The sequence below is a fragment of the Octodon degus genome, unplaced genomic scaffold (assembly GCF_000260255.1).
Source record: "Octodon degus isolate 3935 unplaced genomic scaffold, OctDeg1.0 scaffold00007, whole genome shotgun sequence".
In the NCBI taxonomy this organism is placed as follows: Eukaryota; Metazoa; Chordata; class Mammalia; order Rodentia; family Octodontidae; genus Octodon; species Octodon degus.
This window is the reverse complement of record NW_004524583.1, coordinates 10,874,531-10,898,071: the sequence shown is the minus strand read 5'-3', so window position 1 is coordinate 10,898,071 and position 23,541 is coordinate 10,874,531. Positions and strand designations below refer to the sequence as shown.

The following is a 23,541-nucleotide window of genomic DNA, read 5'->3' as shown; positions in this document are numbered from 1 at the left end:
TCTGCATTACTCTGGGATCCATCACCTCAGTAGCACATGTGAGGTTGTGCTTTACCCTGGTGCACTGCTGACAGTGAGGCCCAGGATCTGAAAAGGACTCCTGGTGGGAAGTTAGGGTTAACCTGGTAACAGAATCAGCTGCATATCCTGCCATAATGTGTCTAATGCTCAACTGACTTGGGGCTGAGATGAGATTTCCAAAACTGATGATGGTCATTTAAGATTTGTTATACAAACCACATTTCCATATGCAAAGGTGCACATGCCACCATGCTCCGGGGGTTGAATTCCCATGAGCTCTGCAGATCGGCGGTGGCTGCTGCTTCTGTGTGTCTGAGAGTCAGTGTGGGAAGGAAAGGCACACACACGCCACAGCAGGGAGGGCCACACAGTGCCCACCAGCCTGCACATTCCCACTGAGCACCTGTTTGATGTTTGGGGATTCTCTGTCAGATTCCAGTTGCCCCTCAAGTTGGTACTGATACAGAATTAAGAATAATTAAAGATGTGTAGAGTCAGACACACACACACACACACACACACACACACACACACACACTAGTTTTACTGTTCTAGAAACAGTCTTCCAGAAGATGAAGTCATCCATGATTCCCCAAAAATATTTATTTATACAAAGATTTTGAGAGTAATATTTGTACTTGTCTTATACCTCAGTCTCCAGGCCTGGGGCCAAGTCATCGTGGGGCACACGTGCAGTCCCCCCACCCAGTAACTCACGTGTAGCACCTGCTTCCAGGAATACCAGATGAACACAAGGTCTTGGGGGATAGGCGGGAAGGAACCCCTGACGCCCTGAGGCTGCATGGACCAAAATCCAGATGTGCACACCCTGACCTGGATGGTGTCTAGCCAGATGTCCAAGGTGAAATGTGATCAGGGCAGAAGGCACAAGGAGGGACCCACAGGGCAAACAGGAGAGGGTTAATTCCCACCCTTGGCTTCTGATTTCTGTTCTCTATGGAGCCCGATATAGTTGTGAGCCCAGGAGCTACATTACACTTCCTGTAATGACCCATGATGCTGATTGATGGGGAGGGGACAGGTTGCAAAAATAACAGATTTGTCCTTATCCCAGGTAGTGCAAAATACAGTTCTGGGACTTTGTCTCGGTAACCTATCTGAAGAAAAATGCTTCCCTCATATGATGTCATTCCTGTTCCCTAGGGCAGATGTGGCACAGCAATTTGCAAAGCTGGCCTCAGATCCAAAGTATTTTCCAGGCTGGCCCTGATCTGGTCATCCTGTGCCCTTGCTCCTCCCCAGGGTCACCCAAGTCCCACTGCCACATGACATATCAACTAGCCATCCCCTTTTCTTGATCCCCACCACTCTGTCTGCACCACAGAAAACTCTGTGTTCTGAAAAGTTCACCTTCCCTTACCAACCCACACTTTCTTTACCACAGTGATTCTCAGAGCCAGCAAAAAAGGAGAATGCTCCAGAAGGAAGCCTCCATCTCAGCCATGCCCGGAGCCGAGGATTGAGGGCCCCAGGCCTTCAAATTAGGTCTGTCGCAAAGGCGTCCTGAGGAGCCGTCAGTCGGGTGGTGGCGGTTCTCACTCCTCCGTCGCATGCATGCACGCAGGCCTCAACTACACTTGCATGACTTCACCACCATGTTGGAGAGCTGCTCCACCTTCGGGGTCCTCCCGACATAGTACAGAATGGTCAGGGGCTCTAAGTCCTGGGGCACACAGCAAGGTGAGGCAGAGGCTTCTGGATTCAGAGTGTTATACAGTCCCAGCACCTGGGGCAGGGGACACAGGATTAGAGGAGGAAAGGCCAAAGTTAGGTTTGCAGCTGAAGAGCAACGCAAGTCTGCAAGCTGTTCAGAGACAGAGTGGGTGGCAGAAGGGAGGCCAGCTGCACTCATGCACTGTGTCAGGAGGCACATGTGCACTTCTCTGAGGGCTATTGGTTGAAGCACCTAAATCGTCTGGAGGTGTTTTCAGTTGATGAAGAAGGCCCTGGATACTAGGAAAACAGAAGTGATAACTCACCACTTCAATGCAAACATGTGCTCACTACTCATTGCCTTGGGCCATTTAGAAAGGGTAGGGCTCCAGACAGGAGGCAGCGATAAAGAGCATGAGGAAACTGCTCCGCACTCCACTGCCCTATTTTCTACTCCTTTAGGGAAAGACACACTCTATTCCCAGCATTGCATATTTCCTATGTGCTGTACACGGTCTCTCAGTCAACTTTTGTACATTCACAAGGCTGTGGTTCTCCGACTTCCTTAACCAGTGGGGGAAATCCTCCCCAAACAGGCCTTGCCTACTAGGTATGTACGTCTCTGACATTGCTTGCCAAGCAACAGGTAATGAACTTCCATTTGTTTTAAACAAAGCAAATAAATGTCTACTTGAAACCATGATAGGTATTTTTTTCTCAGTGCTGAGGATCATATCCAGGACCTTGTACATGCTCAGCATGTACTCAACCCTGCCCTCTGTGGTAGGAACTTTATTTATTTTTTAGTAAGGGTCTACAGGGTCTCACTATGTAGATCAGACTCATAGGGACCTGCTTGTGTTCAGCCTCCCAAAGAGCTGGGATTACAGGTGCATGCCACCACACCCAGTCTCAATCACCATCTCAGTGCGCCCCTGGGGCAGGGCCAGCATGGACGCCAAGGATCAAACCCCAGCCGCTGCCTCTGCCGAAACAGGTGCTTTAATCCACTAAGCTATTTGGCTGACCCCTGTGGTAGGAACTTTAAAGAAAGGATGTGACCTGGTTCTAACCAAGGCACCAAAATCAGCACCTTCCTTTTAGAGGGATTTTTATTAAGCCCAATTTGCCAATGCTCATTCAACATTTAATCTTTCCTTCATTCTGTTTAACAAGTGACCTGGTCTCTCTGCTGGGGCGCCCAGATGCCGTGTGCCCCACTCCATACCGTGCTATGAGTCGTGTCTGCGCTTCGGAGGTACGGGCAGGGGCCTGAGCAGAAGTTGGCATAGTAGCCCTTAGGTTCATGGACCCATTTCCAGCCCAGATCCTGTCGGAAGTCAATGTAGAGAGGACGCACACAGCAGTTCTCCTCCAAGTTGCTACGACAAAAAGCATTTATAGGAAATCAGCCTAAAAAGAAACCGCCAATAAATGAGACGTCACAAGGCCTCAGATTTGCCCTAGAGCTTTCCGTACCCCGCAGAAGGTGGCCCTCATCAGCGGAAGCTTGGATTCAGGTGCAGGAGCTGAAGAGACTAGAAAGCAGTTTCCCATATTTAAACACAAGTATCCCGAGGATATGGTAGACACAAATGCTGCACAAAAGGGAGTGAAGAGGTGAAGGCGCTCTGTCTCTTTTTACATCACAAACCAAAATGGAGACATAAAGCGCTCCGCATAACCCAACCAGAAAAGAATATCTAAACTTACGAGTTTGTGTACTGGTGACTGCTCAGTCTAAATCCTGAGGCCTTTCAGCCAAAACAAGTCGCAGCCTTCTGTTAGAATCGTGATCCCCGCTCACCCAGATTTGGGCCTCAGGTCTCACGGCTGCCTGCAGAACCCCTCTGGAAATGTCCCTTTCCCAGTGAGCATTTTAGCCTCTGCATTAGTAGGTCTCTACTGAGACCTAGAGTTTAGTGCTTCCATATGGCCCTATCTGGCTTCTCATGTGTGCTAAGAGCGAAGCATGGTGTACCATCTGCAGATTTTCTATTTAGTAATCATTCCTAATTCCCTTTTCTCTTGCCACCCACCTCCCATGAGAATCTGAACACCAGATACTCATCTTCCTGGTCTCCCTTGCAGGCAAAGATGCACCCTACAAGTACTTAAAACATGGACACCATGCAGAGGCTTCAGCCAAGTATCCCTACCCCAAACTATGACAACATCCTCCAGCTCATACTTTCCCTCATCTGCTTCATCCAGGCCCTAACAGAGGTGGGCTGCAGCAAAACAGGAAGAAGTCTGTGACAGATTTCCAATCTTTTTCCCTGGAGAAGTTTCTAAGCAGTCTTAAGGATCTTGAATGAGGTGTGAGTGTGGGTCTCTGCACAGGCAGCTCATGGTAGATCTTGGTCCCCGAGGGCCCAGACTCACCGGAAGCAGTAGTTGGTGTCCAGGGCCCGCTTCTTTCTCTGACCCCCTTGGCCAGGGTTGTCAAGCCGGTGTGGGGGAATCATCATTAGGATTAAGTGAGGGTTGTGGTGATCCTTCTGCTTCTTAAGGCGTCCCAGGTCTCCACGGCCATGGTCATCCTCATTATCTACCCCTGTGGAAGGGAGGGAAGTCAACAACCTCCTGTCTAAGAAAAGGAGAGCTGTAGGAGACTGCCTTCCCATCTCAGACCATCCCAGGAGCAGGGGAAGCACAGTCTGCCGGGGAGGAATTGGGGCTGGGGGAGTGCACAATTGGTCCTAATGTCCCAATGCAGGGAGGAGAGGATTGGGTGAAGGATTTAGTATCAACAGAACACAGTGATCACCATAAAGATGCCATATCAAATACCCATGTTCAGTTGCCCTCCTGATTCCTGTATAAGGATCTCCTGACAGGCAGAACAGCCTTCCCAAGATGCTTTCTAGGAGTCCTCGTGGAGCCATGGAGCATCCCTGTCGCTAGGCAGGCACCTAACACACACCTTTGGGGAATCAGTTCAGATTCTGAGAACTCAAGTGAGAGTTTCTTGTCATAATCAGAATTGGTTAATATAGTGATGGCCAACTCATTGTTTAAGGTCACACAGTTTATGATGGCCTGAATAGGACTGAATAACTGTTAACATTTATAGTATGCTTAAGTTTCAGAAAGACTTCTCCCTGTAAAGCTCAGAGGAGATAATAATATGTAAATTTTTTCTCCTTTTCAATTTCTTGTAACTTTTTTTGACCAATTTAACATGCTTATATCTGGTAATCTGAACAACTAATTTGAATACAACAATATGCAATATAACAACCACAGTTCAATTCCTATTATTTTGTTAGTGAAATTCTGTATAATTTCTAATATTTTTACTGTACTATTTTTATTCTCTTTAAGGATATAAATAAGTTAATATAACATATAATAAAAACTATTTGCAGATTAAAAACATAAAATTTTATTTGTAAAAAAAAAATACATGGCAAACAAGCCAGGTATAGTGCCACACATCTATAATCCTAGCGCTCAGAAGGCTGAGGCAGGAGGATTGCCATGAGTTTGAGGCCAACCTGAGCTACAATGTAAGCTCAAGGTCAGCCTGAACTGCATAGTAAGGCCCTGTCTCAATCAATCAATTAATCAGTCAATAAGCAACTCTTTCATATATATTTTTAAAAACAGCAAACAAGCTCTGGGAAGAAAGCTCAACTCCATTTATACTTATTTCACCTGAAAAAGTGGAAGGCTAACATAAGAGTCTCAATTAACTGGAGATATAGTTTGTGAGGGACAGTGGCTGGCTGTTGGCCATCCTGACTGGGCCAGGAACATGAAAAGTAAAATTTACTTAGCTGGGGGATGGGGTGGGCTTGGATCTCAGGAAGAGGCACTTGGTCTGGAAGTTAAAGGGAGAGCAGGCTCTCAAGTTCGCTTTCCTGGATGTTTTTAAGAATCAGGGAAGTGTTTCCCACAGTGAGAAGGTTTCACCTTAACACAACCCATGGGTGAAGACTGAACTTCTGTGCTTAGTTTTTTTTTTAACTTTATTTCTTTATTAGTACATAATTGTCATATATATTGATCACATTCGTCATAGGGAACTTGTACCTGTATATAGAATATCTTTATTCTTTTTTGCCCCATCCCCTCCACACAAATTTTCTTCCCATCCCCATTTACAAAAGCTTGTTTCCATTTTTCTTCCATTCTTTTTTCTTTACCCATCCTTCCCATCCCCACTTCACTGTTCCCCTTCCCACTTGAACATGTTCTTGCTTCTTCTCAATATCTGTCCTCCATTTATGCTCTTTATTGACGCTTCGGGTTTTTCACACAAGAGAAACAGTGCAGTACTTAAACTTGTGTCCAGTTTATTTTACTTAAGATTATGGTCACAAGGTGCCTCTGTTTTCCTACAAATGATTCCAATTTATCGTTTATGGTGAGTAGTGTTCCAGTGTATATAAATACCATGTTTCCTTTATCCATTTACCTTTTGATGGACGTATTGGCTGTTTCCAAGATTTAGCTATTATAAATTATGCTGCTATACATGTGGGTGTATACTGATCACTGTGGGAAGATACCTAAAAGGAAAACAGCTGGGTCTAGTGGGACCCCTAATTATACTTTTTGAGGACTGCCCATGCTGATTTCCCTAGTGGTTTCACCAATTTATACTCCCACCCACAGTGGAAAAGAGCTCCTTTTTCTCCAGCCTCATCTGCATTTTTTTTTAATTTGTGGGAGGGGGGCAGCTCAGCCCACCAGGGGGTGGGGCTGGCTGGCATGTGGTGCTGGGGGATTGAACCGCAGTCCCTGTGCTTTGCTAAGCTTGTTCTAAGTAGGTGCTTTAGACCACTGAGCCATCTCACCAGCCCCATCTGCATTTTTTATTGATTTCTTGATGACAGCCATCCTGTCCAGAGTGAGATGAAATCTTGGTGGTTTTTTAATTTGCATTTCTCAAATGCGTGCTCAAAGATTTTGTAATTAGGATATTGTATCCTAATATCCTAAAACAATTTTTAAAAGACCCTGCAACTGAGGCTGTGCCAAGAAAGAGGACTGCCTAAGCCCAAGACTCAAGGGGGGACCTAAACCTTTTCCCAGATAAGCCTTTGCTACTGGTGCCTCACGGTTACCCAGCATGGGAAAGGGAAAGAGGGCCTCCATCCACCCTAGAGGAGGTCAAGGCTGAGCTCACATTGGAAGCCCTGAAATGACTCTCAGTTACTTCACCACCTAGGCACAGACACCTACGCTCAAGCATCCTAAACCCTGAAACCGTGATCCAAATCCAGGCGATCCCAATCCCTGAGGATGGCTTGGATGGGCCTAACAACCTGGGGAAAGCTTTGTTGTCGGGACACTCCTGTTCAGGCCATCGAAGTTAGTTTTGGGGAGGGTGGGGAAGACCACTCTTAGGCGTTGAGCATTTCAGGTGCTGTGACCTTGATACTTTTCACCATCCTTGGAAGGGAGACTTCCACCCTCATGCACGGGGCTCTGAATAGCGACATGTGATTCCACAGCCTTGCCAGCATCATGTGGTCTTCCGATGCTACTGTGATCTCTATAGGATGAAAGTTATGCTCATTTTTTTGACCCAAAGCAGAATTACTTAAGTGCAAAATAGCCATCTCTGGAAGCAGACTGGCTTCTTTCTAGGGTAGAGCCTGGTAAGGGTCTTGTGTTCTGCCCTATCCCATTAAGCCCCTCCCAGTCCTTCCAAGCACATTCTTTTTTTTTTTTTTCTTTTTTCTTTTTACCTTTGAATTTGATTTCCATCACCTCTTGAATGTTTTCCAGAATATCTCCGTTGGGCTGAAAGGTGTGACATGGACAATGAATGCTGATTTCCAGACCTAAATTGGACTCTGCAAAACAAAAGCAACCGCCAGTGAGAAGAGCATATCATGTGCTGGGACAGCTAGCAGTCCCCTGCCTCCCTAGGTACTCACAGGCAAGGAGTGATCCTGAGGCTCACAGAAAACAGGAAGTGCTTCCGAAGCCCAGACACTCCCCGCAGTCCACAGATCTCTGTCACATCGTGAGCCAACAAACCCGGAGGTGGGGGGAAAACAGTGGGCAGCACGAAGGAAATGGAAACAGTCATCCATTTCCAATGGACGGTAGTAAGAGGAAAGTGTAGCTTATCTACTTCAGGGACAGAAAGACAGGAACAGGAAGAAGGCAATATACTCTGTTCTTGGGAGAGGAGACACTTAAGCCAAACTACTGAAGAAGGTGAGGGACTGGGTCTGGGGGATTAGAAGGGGAGTAACTGAAGAACTTCAGAACAGAGGAAAAGTGGCGCATGGCCACAGGTTTAAAGGCCAATGGCAGAAGGCTGAGCAGTAGGACTAAAAGTGAGGAATCAATGCTCGAGGCAGAATCTCCCACAAATAAGAAGCAGAATCAACCTAAATGGAATTACTCAGCATTTCTTCCAGGGCTATGATTGTGGGTATAGAAAGAGCAGTTAAGATGAAAGTGATGGTTATGGTTGGCCATATTGCCCCTTAGGAACAAGGATTTAATTAGTAAAAATTACTTGGAGGTTTCTCCTTTGAAAATCTTTGTTCACCATAATGGGAAAGTTAGGACTGTGGATGGCTCACCAAGATGAATGGCTTGGGAAGATAGCTGCAAAATTAGAGAAGAGGCCAAAGACCATGACAGAAAGCCATAGCCAAAGATCTAGATGATGTGACTTCAGAGAGAAGGAGCACAAGGAACCCCAGAGGTCCCAGGGCTTGGTGACTGACATTCCAGTGCAAAACACCAACGCTAGCCCTTCTTCTAATTAGTTATGAGATCATGTGTTTTGGCAGCCAAAATTAAGGAAGCAGGAAAACTAGTAAACAGGCTTTAGTGAAGTGGAAAGAAAAATAAGTGAGAAGTTTTCACGGCATCAGGTATTCTGTGCAGGGAAAGCCAGGCAGGACCAGCATGGTGTCAGCTCTGTTGCAGGATACTCATCAGGGAGCTCTGTTGATCCTGGCATAGCAGTCAGCCTGGCCAGGTATGGGAGAGGTCATGGGGGTGGATGCTCCTGCTTCAGGGTCAGCACTACAGCAAACTGACTTTCTGCTCCCTGTTGCCGCCCTAGCTGTGTGTGACCATCTGGTCTTGGGGCCAAATTGGAGTCTTCCTGAAATCTGGTATCACCAGGGAAAAGCCTGCAGTTCAGCCTAGCTCAGCTGCAGAATGATACAGACTCAGTGTCCTTGGCCATCCCAATCCTATTGTCAACAACTAGCTTTCTTCTGCAAACTCAAGCCCAACCAAATATGTTCTGCCCCATTTCAGGGCAACCACTGGGACACATTGATACCTGCTAAGTGTAAAGATCTCCATTCCAGAAGGTTAGCTCAGTTAGGGGAAGCAGGTTACAGTAACAAGACAGCAGAGCCCCAGCTAGGGAGGAACAGAAGTGTCTTCTTCCTGCCTTAAGGAAGCTGGAAGAAGGCACCAGAGTAGCTGACATGGGCTCAAAACCAGGTACTTCAAGGTGAGCCGAGATGGACGGAGTGATCAGGACAGGGTGAGTTCTAAGAATTGCTGAGTTGAAAGCCAAAATGCATGCAGCTGTGTCAGGGAGACTAATGACTGAGAGGCTGGTGGTCAGCAGGAGCTGGAGGCTTGGCCGATAGGCTCTATCTAGGTAGAGGGCCTGGAGGCGATGGCAACAAGGACCACAATCTGCTGGGCAACGCTGCCTATCAACACTCTCTAAGGCTTTACAGCACTAACTTCTTTAATCTCCACAATAATCCTACAAAGGGAAAACCATTTTTACTCCTATTGGATAGATGAAGACACCAAAGAAAATTAAATGAGCTTCCCAAGGTCTCCAAGCAGTAAGATGGAGTTCCAGGATTCCAACACAGCCCGATGCCAGATCCCACACTCTTAACTGTTAGAGACAATCTCGAGGGGCAAAGAGTGGGTAACAGGGAGCACTGCAACAAGGGAGGTGTCCACACATTCACTGGCATGCAAAATGGTGGTGGTATCCTCATGTCCCATCTGTCCTAAGCCGTGGTGCTCAGCAAGTTTCCTGGCCAGCCTGCCTCTGCATACTGGGAAGCTACCGATGTGGAAGTAGTAGCACAGGGTCTGAGGACTGAGTCCTCCATCACAGACAAGGCTCCTTCCAGAATGCAGCCTGGGTACACAGTAGTGCAGACTCTCAGATGCTTGCTGGGAGAATCCCAAATCACAGATGGGACTAAGTTCCTTACTAATCTGTACCACCAGTGGCTCCAATTTAGAGTCCAGCTGCAACCTGATTAGGAGACTCAGCATACTCCATGAAGAAAGTGACTTGGGATGGGTAGGGTAGATGGGCAGAATCTGCCCAAATGGGGACTGATGGATCCAATGGAGAACAGACCTCAAACTGGCAGCAATACAGATGATGGGTGGAAGAGCCATAGGTTTTATTAGAAAATTATCTCTCTTTTTAAAAAAAATGTATTTGATACAGGATCTTACTATGCAGCTTAGACTCATAGTGATCCTCCTGTTTTTAGTCCCCAGCACTGGGATTACAGGCATGCCCCACCATGCCCAGTTTCAGGGGCTGGCTCAGTATACCCAGGGGCGGGGCCAGTGCAGCATGTGGCACCAGGGATCAAACCCCAGTCGTTGTGCTTGCCTAAACAGATAGCTGCTGAGCTATCGCACCAGCCCTGAAAATGATCTTTTCTGATCTCTCAAGAAAGATGGAAATCATTCACAATGCAAAGTTCTCATTGAGCTCTGCAGCTGTGAAAATAAGAACTCCAAGTGCCCAGGGCATCAAAGAAAGCCAGGTGGAGATGATCAGAATCAGACAGGGAAGTGGAGGTCAATTTTCCCAGACCTTCCTTCCTGCATCCACGCCAGCTCTGAGCAGAGTGCCACCTGAGTCAGAGTTCCCAGCGGTGCTGCTGTCAGCAGATCCATGTGACTTCTTCCAGGCTTTGCCTCAGGCTCAGCAGAAGGATGGGGCAGGATCTGCAGCCCACCACCTGCTAACCCAGCCTCCAAACAGGGCCCCAGGCAGGTCATATCAGTGAGCAAACCGTGCCCCAACAATGCTAAACAGCAGCAATCAATACCTAGCAATGGCAGGGACTCCGGGCACTGAAGAATGCACACCCCATCCAAAAGGTGTCCACGACTCATCTTTGGTGGACTGTTATAAGAAAGTCTCCCAGTGTTTCAAGAAATAACTATGCATTACGTGAAATCTCCTAAATCACACCCCCCCCACACACACACACATTGACCACTAGATGAACTTAAAACACTATGTAAGCTGAGTGCTTTGTAATCTCTGCCTTCAGGATTTAACTCCTAGCTTCCTAAAACCCCAAGAATATGGAGGGGTCTCCTGTCTCAAGGACTCTGGCAACCACCACATGGATAGATTGTGGTTTGACAGCAGCTGCTGACAGTAGAAAACACTTCATAAGACAGAAAGAAGGGACAGATGAGACCACCATATGCAACCCCCACCCACCGCACAGTCACACCAAGCAGTACTGGCCAAGTACGACATCATTAGAGCTCATGTTCTTCTCCAGGGTGGGTGCCCTTGGTCAGTCCATCTGACTGTACCTTCTCAGACATCACCTGTGCCTCTTTATCAGACATAATAAAGACATGTGTGGGCCGGGGAGATGGCTCAGTAGAATAAGTGCTTCCCTGGCAAGCGCAAGGTCCTCAGTTCAATCCCCAGTTCCAAAAAAAAAAAAAGACATGTACTCTTAGAAGACATGCTCAAAGCCATGACATTCTCTCAAATATACTTTATCCTTTTAAGAGCTCCATGAGATTTTTGGGGAGAGAGGGAATCATTACTTATTTTCCAGATAAGGAAACAAAGTGAATGGGTGGGACATTTGGGACACATCCATTTTTACTTATTTAGTTTTTATAGTACTAGGGATAGAACCTGGAGTCCTCTACCACTGAGCAACATCCCTAGCCCTTTTTAATTTTTTTCTTTTTTAATTTTGAGATAGGGTCTTGCTAAATTGTCCAGGCTGGACTGAAACTTACAATCCTTCTGCCTCAGCCTCCCAAGTAGCTAGGAACATAGGGGTGCCACGGTGCCCATCCATGATGTGAAGTTTCATATAATCATTGAACTGTTTTAGTTGGATGATTCTCATACCTTTCCAACTTAATTGGCCAAAATAGAACATGTTGCTGTTCTCCTTCTCCTAATTCTAACCCATGATACCACATGGATGCTCAATCCAAAAATTTGGAAGTCTGCTCTTACACTTCATAGACCTCTTCTAATCCAAGTGCCCCATGGACTCTACTCCCAAAATATACAACAGACCCCTGTAATCACCATGGCCACTGCTACTGTCCTAGGTAGGTCTAAGCCCTACTATTTTCATTTGTCCTGCTGGCCTCATCCCTACCTGGTCTTCCTGCCTCTTCCCTTGACTTCATGTTAACCAAATGAGTCTTTTAAAGGTGTCCACCAAATCATCTCGCCCACATCCCTGCTCTGTTTATACGTGCCCGAGCCTCTCATCACACCTGGAATGAGCCCAAGGCCTTGCCACGGCCTGACAGGTCCTAAAGCACATGGAGCCAGCTTAGGTGCTCCAGCACACCACTCCGTCTGCAGCTGCTGGAACAAATCAAGCTGGTTTCCCCACACACCTGGCCTTCACTGTTGCCTTTTCTTTCTTTCTTTTTTTTTTTTTTTTCTTTTTTTTTGGCAGAACTGGGGATTGAACTCAGACCCTTGCGCTTGCCAGGGAAGTGCTTATTCCACTGAGCCATCTCCCTGGCCCGTCACTGTTGCCTTTGCTTAAGATGTCCTTTATCCTAACCTTCGATGTGACCTCCAAAAGCAAGCTCCTTCTTACCACTCAGATCTCAGTGTAGGAATGTCGTCCCTTGTAGAGACCTTCCCTGAGCACCCAACGTTGGATGCAGCCAGTCATGATCGCATTACACGTTATTTTTTTCATTGCACTTATCTTTATCTGAAGTTCAACAACATGTTTACATGTTCATTATGTCTCTCCCACCAGGGTGAAAGCCCAGAAGAAGATCTGGGGCTTTACTTGTCTTTTTGCTGAATCTCCACAGCCTAACTTAGAACAGGCACTGAATATTAGTTGAGTGAATGAATGGAGGATATACAGGCTTTGAGCTATGACTCCCCTAATTCTACCCTCTTCCCTCTCATGAAGGATAAAGGAGCTGACTTGCCTTCCACAATGCTCATCCTAAGGGTCCACCTACCTCTTCGCAATAGCCACTCACGCACAGTGTCAGTGACATCAAAAGATAGCCACTCAGCTGTGCCCCGTGTAGGCAGATTCTTGCCACCAATATAGCGCTGTTTGGCGATGTGCTCGTCTGGCCGGAGAATCTACAAGGCAGAGAATGCAGTATGTATGGAGGTCAGGCACATCATAGGTTATGGGACAGATCACAAGGCAGGGGGACAGGTTAGCAGAGCAGTGGGAAGGAAGGATTCTGAATGTCACGGCCGTCATATGCTTTTGGTCATTCTCAATCCTCTTAATGACAGCCAGACATGGAAACTAATGCTCAAAGAAGGGATGGATCCAAAGCTAGGTCTGCCAAGCCCCATACCCAGTGGAGTCTGGGAATGGCCATTGTGCTGGCTTCTGGCCACCGGGCTCTGTCCTGAGATGGGTACCTGGAAGAGCTCGATCCTCTGCTCATTGCGCTTGGAGCTGGGGTTGGGCACCCGCAAGACCCGGAATTCTGCCCGGAACAGGTTGGTTCCATTTTTCTCCACTGAGGACACGTTGAAGCGGAAAATCTTGGAGGTAATTCCTTTGGGGCAGACAGCCAGCTCATCTGGGGGACAAAAACGTGGGAGAGGTACAATGTGAGATCCACAGGAACAGAAGCCGCCAACAGAAACCTACCAGGTGGCTGCAGTTCCAGCTGTGACCTCCCTAGAGGTGGATATAGAAGGAAGATTCTGGGGGCCCCTGGAGTCACACAGCAGCTTGAGCAAGAAGCAGGGGGAACCCCACGACATGGTGCTAAAACTGGCCATGCAGAATTTCCCCTCCTTCCCCTGCCTCAATAGCCCACATCTGCTGAGCTCTCCAGCCTGCTTTTTCTATTTTAGAAAAATAGATTCTTAAGAGATAACCGCTATCCCCCAATAGTTTAGTTATCTTATAGCTAACCTGATTCATTCATGTACTTGTTCTTTCATTCATTCTTTGAACATACATAGAGCAAACACTGGGGAAAGCACAGGTAGAGCTACTACTGGGAAGCAAACACTGGATACAGCCTCTGATTTCCAGGGGATTAATATCCAAGGAAGGGGCTCATTAATGCATGTACCCCAATTACAGGAGCAGAAAAAGGGATGCAGAAGAACAGTTGCAGGAAATAAGAGGAGAGACAGGAGGGGCCTCTGCACCAAAGAGGTGACCCATGGAGCCAGGCCCTGCAGAAGGATTCAGTGCGAGGATAGAAAGGAAAAACCTTTATGTGGAGACAATGCTGGAGGCAAAGGCTCAGCGGACATGTGAGAAAGAAGGAGACTCAAAGCTGCAAGCTGCTCCTGGATGAGACAAGGTCAAGGCAGTAGGCTGGGACTAATGCAGGGAGACTCATGGGTCAGAAGGGTTAGATTTGTGGGTGCTAGCGACTGAACCCAGGGGTACTCTAGCACTGAACTACATCTCCAGCCCTGCTTGTATTTTATTTTGAAACAGTCTCACTAAGTTGCCCAGGCTGGCCTTGAACTGGCAATCCTCTTGCCTCAGCCTCTGAGCAGCTGGGATGATAGGTGTGTTCCACCATGCCCAACTAGAGAGGCTGCGCACTGTCCCATTAACAGTGGAGAGCCGTGGGAGACATCTGAGCAGCACAGTACCAGAGTCCACACTGTGGTTTAGATCCCAGGAAGTGGGCTTGCACGTCAAGTAGCCCACATATTGAAGCAGGCAGAAAAACAGTTGTTTCTTTGAACTTAGCGGGTTGGCCACTTGACTCCTTTCTTTCTAAGGGTCTCTGTCCTCGATGGCAAGTGCTCTGCCAGGCTCTGTCATGCTGCCAGACAGAAGGCAGCATATGCTCTCCCCTACCCCTCTGAAGGAGGGGTAAAGATAAAGGAGAAGGAAAGACCCCATTTCTCCTCTGCAGACTTTATAACTTCAAGGTCTACGCGGCACTAACACTCAGAGAAAACCTCTCTACGCAAATGGTAACGATGTCCCAAACTTGAAATTCAAGCTCAAGGACCCAGATTCCACACATAATGGACATGGCTGGAATGAGCTCATAATCACCCCGAGGGGGTGATCAGAGGCAGGGTGATCAGAGGCGGGTGGATCAGAGGCTGGGAACAAGCAAATGCGCTATTGATCTTTAGGAAAGGATGAGAGAGTGCTTTTGGAACTCGCCATCTGGTGGGCCTGCCACTGGTTCTTAGGAAATTAATGGAACAGATGTTAGGCAAACAAATGTGTGAATGCCACTAATAAAGCCCTGATTAATAATTGGCCTTCAAAGAAGAAATACTGCCAACTATTCCCTAAGCCTAGTTTTAGAGAGAACCAGAGAGAGGAATCAGGGACAGCATTTTCTTTTCTTCTTTGGGTGCTGGAGCTGGAACAATGGGCCTCAGGCACGCTAAGCATGCAACCTACCCCTGCACTACACCCCAGCCCTGACAACAGTGGTTTAATGTGCAAGTTTACAAGTTTATTATTTAGTAATCTGGACTAATCAGTTAGTTGGACTGATGACCCTCACAAGGCCTGCCAGTTGGGTCTGGAAGGAACTTGCATCAGTCTGGTTTCAGTTATATTAGCGCTCCCGTCACTGTCTGTAAGACAGGATAAATGATAAGTTAGGGCAACACGTACCTCGCATTAAAAGGAAGAGGAGCAGAAAATGACACCTGCCAGTGAGGACTTCCAGGGGACTGGGAAACTAAGAGATGCAGAAAAGGCGAAGCAAGTTCTCTGGACAATCTAATGCCCGTCTGTCCCTGGTTCCTTCCAACCTGTCAAATACCTAGATGCACCAAGATGGACTTGATGAGATTTTTAAAAAAATTTTATGTGTTTGATACAGAGTCTCACTGTGCAGCTCGGACTCATAGTGATTCTCCTGTTTCAGCTCCCCAGTGCTGGGATTACAGGCATGTACCACCACGCCTGGTCAGGGCTGGCATGGCATGTGGTACTGGGGATCAAACCCGGGTCCTTGTGCTTGCCTAGGCAGGCACTTAGACCACTGAGCCACCTCTGCAACCTTTGGTAAGAATTTTAAAGAGATTTTTTAAGAGGAGATGGAATAATCTTTTTACCTCTGGGATCTATAGATTTCCAAAGGAATTAGAAAGAACATTCAGAGTTATCTTGAGGGGAACCCTCGTCAGATGAAGAAACTCATATCCAGAAGGATCTTGGCCAGGGTCACTCATAAGTTACCTGATGCAAACCAGCTGACGCTAGCAGGAAAAGCTCAGATGTAATCATTACTTATTTAAAAAAAAAAAAAAACTGCCTGGGAGAGAAACAGCAAAACATACATATGATCTCCTTGGCAAGCCTGCCAAATAACAGTGATATTTTATTTGATTTATTTTTTCATTTTATGTATTTGGTACAGGGTCTCACTATGCAGCTTAGACTCATAGTGATCCTCCTGTTTTCAGCCTCCCCAGTGCTGGGATTTATAGGCATGTGACCAGACTCAATCGCCAGCTCAGCATGCTCTGGGTGCAGGGCCAGCACCGCATTTGGGACCAAGGATTGAACCCTGGGCCCTGCGCTTGCCAAAGCAGGCACTTAGTCCACTGAGCTATCTTGCTGGCCCTGATAGTGATACTTTAAATAATTCTTAGAATGAATCAGGGCACAAATAAAAAAACAATATGTAATAACACTCATCAGACTTTCACAATCTTTGCGAGTATATAAAATTAGTCATTCTACAAATGAGGAAAATGAACACCAGAAAAGTTTAATGTCTTTCGCTCAGGTCATTTAGCTAGTCGGTGTCAGAGTGGGATTTGAGCCTAGGTCTTCCAGTCATACCCCACTTACAAAGAAGGGACCCTGGAAGCTGGAGGGAGCCTGGGAAATCATCCAGGAGTGGAATGGCTTCATCAACAAAATGTGCCAGGCGCCTTCCAGATGGGCCTCCAGGTCCAACCTGTGCCTCAGGCAAGAGCCAAGAGCCAGTCTGTTTAGTGATTCCTAGAATGTGCTTCTGCAGAACATGAGCACCGTTAAGAGCAGGACCAGGGGTACTGCCTTTACAAATTAAATTATGACCAGTTTTTTCCGTTGCTGGGAAACACAGATATTGGTAGGTGTCACATTCTGTTTTGTTTTAGAGAACAAGTAAAGAACAAGCAAGCCAAGAATATGTATTTAGCGTATTCATGAAAAAAGCAGGAAATAGCGTGTTTCGTCAATAACCTTTTTAAATGTTTTCACACACCATCACTTCTGTGGGTTTCGATGAAGGAAATACATGTATCAGTCTGGCTGTACTTCTTTGCTCTGGCTATACAGCAGAGTCTGTCCCCACTTCCCAGTGATTCTTTTTTTTTTTTTTTTTTTTTTTTGTACAGGGTCTCACTACGCAGCTCAGACTTGTGGTGATCCTCCTGTTTTCAGCCTCTCCAGTGATGGGATTACAGGCATACACCATCATGCCCTTGGTCACTGGCTTGGCACGCCTGGGGGCGGGGCCGGCTCAGCATGCAGTACCAGGGATCAAATCCCAGTCCCTGTGCTTGCCCAAGTAGGCGCTTAGTCCACTGAGCTATTTTGCTAGCCCTCTCCCCATTGATTCTGACTCCATTGGGTGGAGTCAGAACTTTATAAAAGCTCTCTCTAGATGATTGTAATATGCAGCCAGGGTTGAGAACCACAGTTTATAGTTTTCTGCTAAGGATACCATGGCTTCAGATGTTCTAGAAGTTTCAAAAACCACTGTTTTAATTTCAACTTTAAATGGATACACATTTAAGTGAGTTAAATGTATTTTTTAGCCTGTGCAGCATGTTTACGGTTTTTGAATGTTAAGAATTAGGAGATTTCATACAAAGATTCAGATTTTCTGCTTTTCTGGGAATAGTAAGATCATGGTCCAGCTGGTCCTACATTTTTTAATGCAAAATTCAACCAGAGCTGAGTAGTGGCTGCCTCTTTCAACAGGTCACTGGGTCTCAGGTCCTTGCCCTCCTCCAGGCACATACGCCTACTTTCTCCATGACCCCAGGGGCAAGGGTACTGCTCGCTTTATCTCATGTCATGCTTTTCTTCAAAAGCATTTGCATCACTGGCCTGTTTCTATAGTCATTTCTGTTTGCAACTTGTCTAAGAAAGAGTTAGTATTAAGCTTGTTGAAAACGCAGGATTCCCCCAGAACTCCAGCCCCAGAGATTCTGATTCTGTAAGGGCAAGGTGAGATGAGGGAGTCCACACCCTCATCACACCCACTGTAGAACTGTTGTCCTGCCAGTGTAACGTGTGGCCGCTTAGGGTACATGAGCTCTTCAATATGAAACCTCCTTTACTTGCAAACTCTGCAGTCAGCTGCCAGGAAAGAAAGGCTAACATACCAAGTTCTCTCTTGATTCGAGAATGAGAGGGCTGGTTGCCTTTGTACTGCCCTTAGCTGAAAACAAGAGTCCTCCACTAGACGCAGATAATTCTAAGCCAGAAGCTAAAACAACACCTACGCTGATGATATCTTGGGAAGATGGATGACCAAGGAAATAAAAAGGCTTTCTCCTCCCATCATGTGGGTTAGGCCAAGCCCTACTCACTTCCCAATGCAAAATCCTGGAGAATTATAAAAAGATGACAGTATTGCCTGTACATCCCAGCAGAGACTCAGGCCAACCAGATGTAATTATAGAAATCTTCCAGGTGAAAGGGAATTGAGAGACTATCTCCAACATTACAGATGAGGAAACAGAGGGTCAGAGAAGCAACTGTTGCATGGATGCCTAACTGGCTTAAAATTCTTCATTAAATAAAGAAAACCTTTTCATTGAATTTGGGGAAATATTTGTGGCAGGATAAATCTTCTGGTAAAAACAAAAACAAAAATCCCAAGTCCAGTTATCCCTATGCAGTCTGTTACCTGGGTTTCTAAGGCAATATATCCTGTCCCCTCCTGTTAGGTTCAACGAAGGATTCATTTGTGCTATAAGTCAAAGTTCTGTTGTAGCCTACAGGCGAAAGGTGGACTAAAAATGTGTATTTCACAAGTGCCACGGTGCTTAACAGCATGCATTCTGCATCATGTCCAGGTTGGAGCCCTTGCTCTTTTTGGACAAGTTCTTTAACTGACCCATATCACAGTCTCCTCACCCATAAAGCAGGGAGGTATGAGGATCTACAACAGCACAGAAGCAGGAGAGGGGTCCTCCTCTCTGCTCTCACCCGGGTGCCCTTTCTCCCATTCCACTAGAAATTACTGTTTCTTTCACTTTCCACCTTGTTGCTCTGTTGCCTCTCTTACTGTCACTTCTTTCTGAGTGGCCCATCCAATGGACAGGGAGGTGGCTAAGAGTGATCAAATGTAAAAGAGAATGATATCTCATTACCCTGCCCCTCCCCAGCAGAGGCTCTGGCTTTGAGACCCTGCCAGTGCCACTGCACAGTCCCAGAACCCCTCAGCTGCCCCAGGAGTTAAGGATGGGCTTGCCTCCCCCACACACTGGTGATGGCTCTTCTGGCTCACCATCAGGTGGACCCACTGCCTTCTTAATCATTAGTGTGCCTTGCATACCCGGGGCTGGCCCAGCACTTAACCAGCTATGAAGCAGGCCCAGGTATGTCTGCTCAACCTCTGTGTCACCAGCAGAGGTTGGGGCTTGTTTTCCTGTATGCACCTGTGAACCTCTGTGGCCTATCTTTGTCCTTCTGGGGTGGAGGGGGGGAAGGGGACAACGACAGGCTGTTCCTCAGCATCCTGAACAGGCTCCTGATCACTGTGCTGAGTTGGCTCAGGCTGGAATCCTGCTCTGCAGCCCCATGACCTCCCCACATGTGGCAGTCATGAGGTCTTGGTGCTACAGCCCAGAAGTTGCCTGGCATCTGGGAGCCCTCCTGTGACTCTTCTCAAGGCCATCTGCCTTTGTGTCCTGAGTCCTTGCACAAAAATCAAAGTCCACACATAACTGAATGGCCTGGCACCTGTGTGGCTCATTCTCTCTCAGCTGAGGATCCCCAGGGGTGGGCCCATGTGACTCACTTTCCCTTTTCTCTTGGACTCCTCCTCCTGACCCAGGCCACAGAGGTCGAGTCTTGCCCTGGACTGTCAGTATACTTTTCCTGCCAGCCTCAGATTTCACTCTCCTCTGACATTTGTGACAATTGTCTTGGTTACCTGCCTTGGTGGATGACCAGGGTACTGAGGGTTCAGCCAGTCAGTTGCTGAGTCCCTCTGAGAATTGTAGGCCCCTGGCAGGTCTGAGGCAGCCCTAGACAAAGGACCCAGGGCAGGGAACTCTATGTAGCTCAGTCTCATCCTCCAGCCTCCAGCCCCCACGGTAGCCACATCCTAAGGAAGGGTACTCCAAGCAGCCACAGGAAGTGCAGTGGGAACCCCTCAGCAGTAACCACATGCTGCTCCTCCTGATAGGCCCAGCTCCAAAAGAGGCCTTTTGTGCCTTTACCCAGAGCTGTCCACCCATTGGTACCTACTCTTGTTTCTTTTCCTTTCGACTCCTGCTGTTCACCGCTAATCTGTGGGCTCCATCCCACCCCTCATTCACCCACCCCCCACCCCCACACTGCACACTGCCCACCTCCCAGGTGGGCCTGGTCAAGGTAGCCAGGGTGGGAGGACACCTGCTGGTAGGAAAAGCAAGCAGAGCTGCTTCCAGAGCTTGGCCCGCAAGAGGCTCACATTCCTCTTTCCTAGGCTGTCAGCTTCTCAACATCTGCCAAATTTCTCTCTCTTGTATTGAGGTTTCTAAAATCCCCGTTCAGTAAACACACACGACTTCCACACGTGTACAAACATACACAGACGTCTCACCCAAAGCTTCCCAGCTCCGCACAGACAGAGCCTCCTGGGAAGTCACACTCCCTGCCAGACACACGTCCCTGCTAACCCCGCGGCCACCCCTCCCGGTGACACGCAGCCGGAAGGGCCCCAGCCTGCCCTCCTCTGCGCACCCGGGCCACAGCCCACTCTCTAGCCTCCACCAGTCCAGGAGGCCGCATTTACTGTTTAGCACAGGCGCCCACGTTGCCCTAGAGCCCGTGCCCATGTGCACATACTCTCCTCTGGCTCACGTGGGACACGTGTGTAGGTTCCAATGAAGTGTTCCAGCATCAAGAAGCTGCCCCATGCCCTGCCTTCTGAATGTTTCCGAAACATTAACTGGGGCAGGTACTAGGCTTCTCAAGGGCTGGAAAAGTCGAAACAGGGAACATGTCACCATGACCAGTGAAAAGTGGAGGAAAGACCACAGTGTCCCAACTCATGAAGTTGTAAGGGCTGCTGAGAGAGAGCTGACTTGTCCCTTGATGGCACCCATATGCTCACAGTCACTCCCACGGTGGCATGTGTGAGAACACATATGTTACCAGGGGCAGCACAACGTAATCCAAACTAAAATCAGTCAAGGATGTGCTTGGCTCCAGAAGCGCCCAGGGAGGCTCAGTCTCCTTCCCACCCACCTACCCAGCCCTGCCTTTCCACCCTACCTCAGGAGCCAGGTGCTGGTGAGCCCCTGGGCACACCGCTGCGTGGCCACTGCCAGGCTCCCTAGTCTGGTCCACCCCTCCAAAGTAGACACCCCATGGGCATTTGGACTTACTGTGTTCCGCCAGCCCCTGGATCATGTCGAACTTATGGATCTCTTTGGCATAGTATTCTGATTCCGTGTTTTCCTGAGTGCAGCCCTCCTCCTTCTCCCCCTGCATCTCTTCCAGCAGTTCCCGGGTGCTGTTATACAGGGCCAAGACTTGATAGGGGACGTGGGTCATCACTGATGGCTCAGGGGGGCTGGTGAGCCTGAGCTTGCTCAAGATCTGTCCCCTAATGGCTTCCACCCTCTTCTTCTTGATGTGGCCAAAGTCCAAGGTGGTGCAAGTGGACAGAGAGAGACTGACCGTGGCAAAGTTCAGTAGGGCCAGGACCACCAGAGCCCTTTGCAAGTGCATCTTCATGTGCAAGCTGGGGAGAGAGGCCAGGGGGGCGGTGAGGCCTGGCAAGGAGGAGACCCCAGCAGACGTGCAGAAAGAGGGAGAAAAACCAGGCAGCCTCCCCAGATCCCAAAGACTGAGGCTTGGCAACAGGGTGCATGAACTCACTGCACTGCGAGAGCTTCAGGACTTCCAGGAAGCGCTGGCAGCCCTGAGGACCAAGAGGCAGACAGTGTGCCTTGTAGCGCTGGGATTCTTGTCCATGTGTCGAAACAGGTTTTGCTGGGCTCTGACTCCCAGCAGCCCAGGTGGAGGGCAAGCAGAGGGCTGGGAGGGGTGGCCAGGCAGCCGGGAGTGAGAAGGGAGCTGGAGTTTTTCCTTAGGTAAAAATAAATAGAGCAGATATCTGATATTGCCAAACACTTTTTGGCGATGGAGAGAAAGTGGGTATTTTAAAGAAGGTGCAGGAGGACCATGGCTGGGTCCCAAAATCAAAATCCCCACCCTGTCCTGAAGGAGAATAAAAAAAGAGAATGGAAAAGAAAAGGGAAAAAAAATGTTTGTAAAAAAAATCGAATCACCAGTGAGTAGGTGGGGAGAGGCAGGTCTGGGCAGCTGCTGGCCCGGCTAAAGGTGGGGGCAGTACAGGACACACTTGTCTCTCGGGCACTCCATTCATGCTTTCCCTTTTGTTTACACTTCCTCGGGGGTTTCTAATTGACTTTGTTCACGCTGCCTCTCGTCTTCATTGGCTGCGCTGAGGGGTTATATGAAACGGGAAAGCAGGCAGGCCAGGCCTCTGGAGAAGGGCCCCAATAATCCACTTGAACGCCCACGGTCACCAGCGCCTCTGCTTGTCTTCTCCCTCGGCCATGGCTTCTGTCCCTTGCTTCTTAAAAAAAAAGAAAAAGAAAAAGAAAGAAAGAAAAGAAAAGAAAAAGAAAACCAAAGGAAAAGAAAATAGAAGCCGGTTCACTGCAGCCTCTCCGGAAAGCAGTTATTCCGTGGTTCCCATGCGTGTCTTCTAGCTCTCGCCTCTCTCGCTCTCTCTCCTTCCCTTGAACTTGGCTCTCTGCTTCCCTCCCTTTCTCTCTTGCCTCCTCGCTGTTCTCGCTCTCTCTAACACACACACACATGCACACACACAGCTTTCTCTATTTCCCTGCTGAAATTTTATACCTCCCTCCCATGACGTCTCGGGCCTGGGGTGGGGGAGGGAGGGGGAGGGACCAGCACACGCAGCCTCTTTTGCAGCACGATTTTTAATGTTTTAAACAGGCACAGGAAAAGCCGAGCCCGTTTGAAAAATACTTTGCGAGCTCTCTCATTCGACGTGGTAACTGAACTTTTTTCTCCCTCTTGGAGTCACTCCGGCTACACGTTGGCTGTTTTTCTGGAAAGTTACTCCGAGCCCCCTCCCGCGCTCCCGCCCGCCCGCCGCCCGCCAGCCCGCCGCCCCTCCGCGCTCCAGCCAGCTGTCAGTGCGCGAGGTCCGGCCGCGCTTCTGTCCTTCCCGGCCCCTGGGACTGGTCACCCCCCGGCTCACGCCAGGGCACCCGACAGGGTCCGCAAGGGCTGCTGTGCCATCCATCCCCGGTCCGGGCAACGCCCGGCCCGCGAGCGGGGCTGGAGGGTGGGACTCGGCGCCGCGGCGATGCTGGCCGCGGCTCTTCATTGACAAGCCTGCAGTCGGCGGCGGCTGGAGCTGGGAGCCGCTCCAGGCGCTGGGAAAATGGTGGCGTTTTCCGGAAGATCGAGG

General features: G+C 48.4%; 1 protein-coding gene across 1 annotated transcript; it reads right to left on the bottom strand.

Annotated features, from left to right (window-relative positions):
• Positions 1–562: 562 nt before the first annotated feature.
• Positions 563–22,906, bottom strand: Tgfb3 (transforming growth factor beta 3). Its single transcript, XM_004624735.2, has 7 exons — positions 21,455–22,906; positions 13,319–13,482; positions 12,895–13,024; positions 7,398–7,505; positions 4,081–4,252; positions 2,924–3,077; positions 563–1,768 (listed from the first exon to the last, which is right to left on the bottom strand). Exons 1-7 carry the CDS (start codon positions 21,804–21,806, stop codon positions 1,610–1,612), a joined length of 1,239 nt encoding a protein of 412 aa, XP_004624792.1. The 5' UTR covers positions 21,807–22,906; the 3' UTR covers positions 563–1,609.
• Positions 22,907–23,541: the final 635 nt, after the last annotated feature.

Bases quoted from the DNA above. Each gene is read 5' to 3' on its own strand.
- Tgfb3 (XM_004624735.2), bottom strand. From the start codon at position 21,806: ATGAAGATGCACTTGCAAAGGGCTCTGGTGGTCCTGGCCCTACTGAAC. The intron at 13,025-13,318 runs GTACCCATCTCA...TCTGCCTTGTAG, and splicing joins AGAGGATCGAGCTCTTCCAG to ATTCTCCGGCCAGACGAGCA. The intron at 3,078-4,080 runs GTGAGTCTGGGC...TTTTTGTCGTAG, and splicing joins GACACCAACTACTGCTTCCG to CAACTTGGAGGAGAACTGCT.